This window comes from Orycteropus afer, unplaced genomic scaffold, assembly GCF_000298275.1.
Source record: "Orycteropus afer afer isolate SDZICR_OR568_19922 unplaced genomic scaffold, OryAfe1.0 scaffold00025, whole genome shotgun sequence".
NCBI classification, from domain to species: Eukaryota; Metazoa; Chordata; class Mammalia; order Tubulidentata; family Orycteropodidae; genus Orycteropus; species Orycteropus afer.
In genome coordinates, this window is record NW_006921612.1 from 4,903,619 (window position 1) to 4,912,216 (window position 8,598).

At 41.0% G+C, this 8,598-nt stretch overlaps 1 protein-coding gene across 1 annotated transcript in view; it reads left to right on the forward strand.

Annotated features, from left to right (window-relative positions):
* Positions 1-3,067: 3,067 nt before the first annotated feature.
* Positions 3,068-8,598, forward strand: part of NOL10 (nucleolar protein 10) — a 299,928-nt gene continuing 294,397 nt past the window's right edge. Inside the window, exon 1 of the mRNA XM_007935129.1 lies at positions 3,068-3,133. Coding sequence (XP_007933320.1) covers positions 3,068-3,133 — 66 coding nt within the window. The remainder of the gene's footprint in view (positions 3,134-8,598) is intronic.

Below are 8,598 nucleotides of genomic sequence, written 5' to 3' on the forward strand. Positions count from 1 at the left end.
GTAGTGATACTGCCTGGGAAACCCAAGGAGGGCTCGCTATGAGTCGGATCCAACTCCACAGTAGTGGTTGCGTTTGTTTGTGTAATTCCCCCCTAAGGAGCTCTGGTGGCATATTAGTTAAGGTTTCAGCTGCTAAAAGAGAGGTCAGTTCAGAGGCTGGAACCGACCTACCGCTCAGTGGTAGAAAGATGAGGCAGTCAGCATTTGTAAAGATTAAAAAAAAATAATGCAGAAAAACAAACTCACGTTGAGTTGATTCCAACTCATAGGGGCTCCCTGTTTGGGTTTCTGAGGCCATGTCTCTACAGTATGTAAAGATTACAGCCTTGGGAACCCTATGAGGGTAGTTCTACTCTTCTATTTAGGGGTACTGTGAGTCAGAATTGACTCATCTTGAATTCGATAAGTTTAGGTATTTATACTTATTTATGTTACCCACTGCTACTGAGTCAATTCCAACTCATAATGACCCCCATTGGGTTTCCAAGGCTGTGAATCTTTATGGAAGTAGATTGCTTCATCTTCCTCCTACGGAGAAGCTGTGAGTTTGAACCATCGACCTTGTGGTTAGCAGCCAACTGCCTTACCCACTACACCACGAGAGTTCCTTACCTATTTATATTACTAAATAAAAATATTTTGCAATGCTTAACATAGGTCAGACAGTGTTCTGAGTCCTGGGGTGGGCGTGAATGGGAAGAAGGATTTGTTTTGTTTGTTTAGTTGCCATAAGGTCAATTCTGAACTCCTGGAGACTCATGTGTGCAGAGTGAACTACTCCATAGTATTGTCAAGGCTATGACTTTTTGGAAGCAAATTGCCAGGCTTGTCTTCCCATGCACCTCTGGTTAGTTTGAACTGCCAACCTTTTGGCTAGAACTTAACCATTTATACCATCCAGGGTCTCCATGGGACAGACAGTGAATATAAACACAAATGACATAATTCCATGAAGAACTCTCAGCCTAACTTAGATAAAACATGGTGTGGGTATTTGTTAGCTAGGATTTGAAAGTCTCTAAAATTTTCTCAGAATTGATGCATTTGAATTATGGTGTTGGTGAAGAATAGAAAATAAACCATGGACTGCCAGAAGAACAAATAAATCTGTCTTGGAAGAAGTGTAGCCAGAATGCTCGTTAGAAGTGAGAATGGCCAGACTTTGTCTCTTGTACTTTGGTCATTTTATCAGCAGGGACTAGTCCCTGCAGAAGGACATGATGTGTGGTAGAGAGTGACCAAAAAAGGGGAAGACTTTGAACAAGATGGATTAACACAGTGGCTGCAGTAATGGACTCAAGCATTGCAAGAATTGTGAGGATGACGCAGGACTGGACAGTGTTTCATTCTGTTGTACACGTGGTTGGTGAGTTGAAACTGACGTGATAGCACCTAAAAACATAACAAGAATTTCTGGGTAAAGGAGTGAAATGATTGTATTTTTTGTTTTAGAAAGATGACTCCCATAGCAGCAAAAGGATGTATGTATTAAAGCAAAGAAAGGAAAGAGATAAGTTGGGATGTGATAATCTAAAAAATTATGAGTCTCTGAATTTGGACAAGAGGAATAACAATAAGACTTTATAGGAAATATTTCAGAATTAAAATAAGGTTTAGAGACTGAATGTGAAGTAGAAATGGGTTGAAGATCATTCTGACTGTTCTAACCTACATGCCTATGAAGACAGTGGTGCTATTAATTAAGATAAAGAACACAGGAGAATATTGAGAGGAGCTCAGTTAAGGAATTTAGTTGCAAACGTGCTAAGTCTGGGACCTGACAAAGAAAATCACATGGTGATTATTGAATTGAAGAAAAAAAAAAAAACAACAAAAAAAACCTCACTGCCCTCAAGTCGGTCCAGTCTAATAGAGACCCCTCCTTGGGCTTCCCAGGCAGTATTTCTGCAGAAGTAGATTCCCTAATCATCCTTCCTCAGAGTGGCTGGTGGGTTTGAACTGCCAGCTTTCTGGTTAGCAGTCAAATGCCTTAGGCACTATGCCACCAGATATAGGCGGTAAGAAACTGGGATTTGGAAGCCAGGTAAGTCTGTTTTTTTAATAAAATGACACTTGAAATTCCTTTTGACTTGAAGTATTAGGAACTAAGTTATATTAAGCAATGCCACCGTGCCCTAAAATGAAGGTTGAATTAACCAGGCAACATATATAGTAGTAGGACCATCAGGACAATACCGGGACACTGGAACTTTACTTGGCTCTTTTCACCAATCTATGATTTGTAAGAATGCAAACGTTGTTTGGTAGGGAAGTGTATACTAGGCTTCAATTTCACCAGGACCAGTTTAAGTGCAGTTAGCCATACATCTTCTCCTGTAGTTTTCCTCTAACCAAGCCAAGAATTCTCAATTCCTCAGAAGTAGGCAAAAGTAAGGCGGCTCCCCATGTAACTGGACTATGTGAAAACAATGCAGACGGTCTGTCATTACTGTCACATACCCATCCCAAAGAAGCCATGTTCAAACCAATTCTTTCCTAATCTTCACCCCCTCCATTTTAAAGTACATTTAAAACTTTTATTTCCCTCATTAGTTAGTGGATGAGTGTAAAACAAGGCCAGAATAAAACAACATTTCAATGTATCACTTTAAAAAGAGCATTTATTTATAATATAATGCTGTGGAAACACTGCAGGCGAGAAAAAAGTGAACATTTCCGCTCAGAATCCGCCTGCACACAGGCCGCCTTTGCCGGCTTGGTTCACTCGACAGAGATCTCAAAGCCTCTCGACAGCCTGGGCAGCGACCATAAAGACCCTTTCTGCCGCTCAGGATTTCTTTCGCTTTTCGGATCAGTGCCGTCATCAGATTCTGCCGCCTCTCCAGAACCTCAGTCAACTCCGGGCAGCTGCCTTCTTCCCAAACTATCCAACTCGGTCTTCCCGGAACATGAACGTTTTCCGGCGCTCGGAAGTGCGTCATCAGAGAACGCACGCTGCCGCACGCCGCGGAAGCATGCCTTAGAGGCTCTGAGATTTTGATGCTTGAGTCCACCGAGGGGAGAGTGGCCAGAACACTAGCGGGGTTCGTCGCATCTCGGCGCCACAATGCAGGTCTCCAGCCTCAACGAGGTGAAGATTTACAGTCTCAGTTGTGGCAAGTCCCTTCCCGAGGTGAGTCATTTCAAGCCCTCTCCGCGCTCGCGAACTCTTCGGGTTCTACTTGTGTTGTAGCCGCTTCTTTCCTCAGCCGTGTCTCTGGCCTCTGTTTTAGCTGGGCCCTGAACCGTATGGGATTCGGGAGATCCAGAGGCGAGTGACGTTGTTTTTTTTTTTTTGCTGTCGGAACGACCAGATGAGGACCTTACGGTCGCCGTGCTAGAAAGCTGGACCGAGAGGTGATCACGGTCGATGAACTTTACTTGGACTTTTATAAAATTCTTGAAAACAGAGGAGCCATCCTGTTGGGCTTCTTTGTGTGTTAACAGCCGCTGTCACATGGAGGAGGAAAACGTGGACAGATAGGTTGTTGGGCATCTCCGTCAGCATACTCCCATTTTAGTGCAAGCTTAGCAGATATTAAATTCCCACTGTATGCCAGGTAGTAGGGGTAAGCAGATAACAAGAGAGATGCAGACTTTGCACCTGTGGAATTTATGGTGTAAAGAATTTATGGTGAGCCTTGCTGAGCCCAACTTCCATACAGTTCTGTAGAATCTTGGAACCGCAGAACAGGAAGGCTTGGAAAATCAGTAAGTAATCCTTTTCTTATATCTTGTCATCTTAAAACAAACAACTGAGTGAAGGGTAACTTAACCAGGCTAACACATCTAGGCTCTGAATCTCATCTCTTTTTTCTTATAAGTAGTCATCAAATCATCAAACCTCTGCCTAAACACATCCAGTAAAAGGAGACTAGTTTTTTGAGGGAGCCCTTTTCCATTTTATATTTCTGTACTTGTTAGAAAGTTATTTTAAAATACATCCCTTTGTAGTGTGGGGTGGCACAAATGGTTAAACGCTGAGCTACTCACTGAAAGGTTGGAAGTTCGAATCCACCCAGAGATGTCTCAGAAGAAAGGCCTTTGATCTGCTTATTAAAGGTCACAAAAATGAAAACCCTTTGGAGCACAGTTCTGCTCTGTAACACATAGGGTCACCATGAGTCAAAGCTGACTAGATGGCAATTGGCTTGTTTTTTTTTCAGTTTACTCTTGGTCTGAATCCTGCCCTTGGAAAACATAGAATTAATATAGCACTATGCTTGGGGGCCATTTGAAGCAATGAAATCACCAACAGAAAAACAGAGTGAAAAAATGTAGCACTGAATTCAACTATGAAAAGGACACTTATTTACAGTATAAGAGCTGAAATGAGACCTTAGCCTGGAACATGTGTGGTAGGTGACCCAAAATTTTGCCTTTATGTGCATATCCATGAATAACTACAAAAGCACTACAAGTATTGATTTTGAGGTTACAAATATATTTTAGTGAGCAAGTGAATTTGTAAATACAGAATCTGTAAAAAATGAAGATCAATTGTATTATACCTCCTCAAATGTAGACATTGTCACATGCATCACTCTTAGGGTTTTGAATAGTGAGCATGCATGACCAGAGCATCCTACAGATTGTAATGTCATGTATCTCATAAAAGGGGCTCTGGTGGTGCAGTGGTTAAAGCATTGGGCTGCTTACCAAGAGTTTAGCGGTTCAAACCCACCAGCTGCTCCGTGGGAGAAAGAGGAGGCAGTCTACTTCTGTAAAGATTTACAGCTTTGAAAATCCTATGGGGGCACTTCTACTCTGCGCTATAGGGTTGCTCTGAGTTGGAATCAACTCGATGCCAGTGGATGGATGGGTATCTCATAAGGGCTATAAATGGGGTTCGTGGTTTTAGAAATGATGTTTCTTTACTTGTTTTTTTCTTTTTTCTACAATTTTTTTTCTTTACTTTCAATTCCTTTAGGTTAACAAGGTTAATGCTTAACCTCAGTATTATTGATATTTTGGACTGGAAAATTCTTTGTGTATATTGTAGGATGCTTGTTAGTATTCTTGACTTCTACCCACTAGATGCCAGTAGCCTACTCTTCCAGTTATGTCTGCTCAGTATGTCTTCAGAAATTGCCAAATGATCTCTGGAGGACAAAATTGACCCTGGTTGAGAACCACAGTTTTAGGGTGATCATAATTGACACCTGTTCATGAAATAGAATTATGCTACTTGCTAAATAGAATACTTTAATTACAGAACAAAATCTGGTATCAGTGAATATGACTTAAAAAATATCATTTTGTTATTATCAATTGTCAGTTATTTGGTTATTTATTTAGTTTTGTTCCTTTAAAAACTGTATTTCTATAAGAAACAATCTCATTTAATATTTTGCTTTTTAAAATTTCATTTAACATGATGAAGCTGGTCCTTATATTTGTTATAATCCATAATATTTAAGGATAGCTGCTTTCCCTTAGATTAATTAGTTTTCTGTTGTGTAAAACATAGTAATTCTAAAAATTCATTGACTACCATAAATTTAGTAGATACCTAATGTAGAAAATTTAAAAATTAGTTCAGGGGGTACTTTGCTTTCCTATTTAGTCCTTGCTGCTCGTGGGGCAAAGAGTTTCTCCCATCTCCAGCTGAGGACAGGAGACCTACCAGCGACCCTGCCTTACTTCGTGACCTTGGACAATTTCCCATCCTCTTTGGGCCTCAGTTTTCCCACTTGTACAATGGGGAGAGAGTGAGATCATTTCCAGGTCTCTAATTACCCCCCTAGGGAGCTCTGGTAGCGTAGTGCCTAAGGCACTTGACTGGTAACCAGAAGGCTGGTGGTTCAAACCCACCAGCCACTCCTCGGAAGGAAGATGGGTCAATCTACTTCCGTAGTGATACTGCCTCGGAAACCCAAGGAGGGGCTGCTATGAGTCGGGTCTTACTCGATGACACATAACAGCAACAACAACAACAACCATACATAAGTATATATGACAAAAAAAAAACAGGATTCATTATTACTAGGGTAAGGATAACAGAATATTTTTGCTTTCTGTGTTAAATATTCCTGTAAGGTTTGATGATTTTAATATGAGCATGTATTTTTATTTTTTAATCAGAATAATGTTGCCCCATCCCCAGGACTTTGCTTCTACTTTTCAAAAAATTTCGTTGTTGTTGTTAAGAATATACACAGCAAAATATACGTTAGTTAACAGTTTCTACATGTTCAATTTAGTGATACTGATTATATTCTTTGAGTTATGCAACCATTCTCACCCTCCTTTTCTGAGTTATTCTTCCCTCTCTAACATCAACTCTCTGTCCCTTCAGGTTCCTATCTAATCTTTCAAGTTGCTATTGTCAATATAATCCCATATGTTAAAACCCACTGTTGTCAAGTCAATTCTGACTCATAGCAACCCTGTAGGACAGAGTAGACCTGCTCCATAGGGTTTCCAAGGCTGTAAATGTTTACGGAAGCAGACTGCCTCATCTTAATCCCATAGGGTGGCTGGTGGGTTCAAACCACTGACCTTTTGGTTAGCAGCCAGATCCTTTAACCACTATGCCACCAGAGCTCCTATGATCCCATACAGATAGTTCTTAAAAGACCATAATGCTCAAGGCAGACCATTTTTACTAGTTAAGCTAAACTTAAAATTAATTGGTATTCAGCTGTTTCATGAGGGGAGCATATGATCCAGAACTGGTGGTATTAGAGGAAGAAGTCTAACCTGCCCTGAAGGCATTGGTGAAAAGCAGGACTCCAGGAATTGACAGAATATCAGTTGAGATGTTACAGCAGGTGCATGCAGCACTGGAAGTGCTCACTCGTCTGTGCCAAAAATTTGCAAGATGCTATCTGGCCAACCAATTGGAAGAGATATGTATTTGTGCCCATTCCAATGAAAGATGATCCAATGGAATGTGGAAATTACTGAACAGTATCATTAGCATCACACACAAATAAAATGTTGCTGAAGATAATTAAAAAATGGTTGCACCACTACATCAAGAGGGAACTGCCAAATAGTCAAGCCTGGTTCAGAAGAGAATGAGGAACAAGGGATTTTATTACTGATATCAGATGGGTCTTGTCTGAAAGGTGAGAATACCAGAAAGATGGGTACCTGTGTTTTACTGACTAAGAAAAGGAATTTGACTGTGTGGATCATAACATATATGGATATTGTTGCGGAGAATGGGAATTCCAGAGCAATCAGTTGTGCTCATGCAGAACCTGGACACAGACAAAGAGATGGTCACTCAAATAGAACAAGAGGATACTACATGTTTTAATCAGGAGAGAGGTGATTCAGGATTGTTTGTATCCTTCCATCATATTTAATTCAGTCTGTATGCTGAGCAAATAATCTGAGAAGCTGGGCTGTATAAAGAAGAACATGGCATCAAGATTGAAGAAGACTCAGTAACAGCCTGTGGTATGCAGATGACACAATGTTGTTTGCTGAAAGTGAAGAGGACTTGAAGCCCTTATTGAGGAAGATAAAAGACTATAGCCTTCAATGTAGATTACACTTCAATATAAAGAAGACAAAAATCCTCACAACTGGACCAGTAAGCAACATCATGATAAAATGGAGAAAAGATTGTGAAGTTGTCAAAGACTTCATTTTACTTGGATCCACAATCAATGGCCATGAAAACAGCAGTCAGGAAATCAAATGACATATTGCATTGCGCAAATCTGCGACAAAAGACTTCTTTTGAGTGTTTTTTTAAAAAAAAAAAAGCAAAGATGTCACCTTGAGGAGTAAGGTGTGCCAGACCCAAACTGTGGTATTTTCAGTTGCCTCATATGTGTGTGAAATAAGGACAATGTATACTGGACAGTGAATAAGGGAGACTAAAGAACAATTGATTCCTTTGGATTATGTTGTTTGTGAAGAATATTTAATATACTATGGATCATCAGAATAACAAACACATCTGTCTTGAAAGAAGTACAGCCAGCATGTTCCTTAGAAGTGAGGTTAACGAGACTTCGTCTCACATCTTTGGACTTGTTGTCAGGAGGAACCGGTCCCTGGAGAAGGACTCATGCTTGGTAAAGCAGAGGGTCATTGACAAACAGGAAGGCCTGAATGAGATGAATTGACACAGTGGCTGCAACAGTGGGCTCCCGCATAGCAATGATTGTGAGGATGGTAGAGGATCAGGTAGTGTTTCATTCTGTTCTATGTAGGGTCATTGCTAAAGAGGCAGGGAGACACCATCTTCTGACCTCCTCTAACCACACAAGAGGAAGACAGAATCACCATTAATAGCCTGAGGCCTATTCCTGTGAGGCCAAACATGCTGCCTCCCTCCAGCTCTTTCATCAACCCTGACACCAACTAACTGTTCCTCCCACAGCACCCACCACCTTTCTGCTCAGGGTTTGATAATTCACTGCAGTGGCCACACAGAACTCACAGATTATTGGGTTTAGTAGGGAAGCACGAGGCTACAATTCAAGTTCAGGAACAACGCTCAGTCTCTCTCAGCCCGCTGTCTTTCAGCCAGTAGTCTTTCACAGTCTCTCTCCCAGTGGTGCTTGTCTCTCGGTGTCTGTCTCAGCAACACATGTCTCTTGTGTCTCTTTCCCAGTAGTGTGTGTCGCTCAGGAG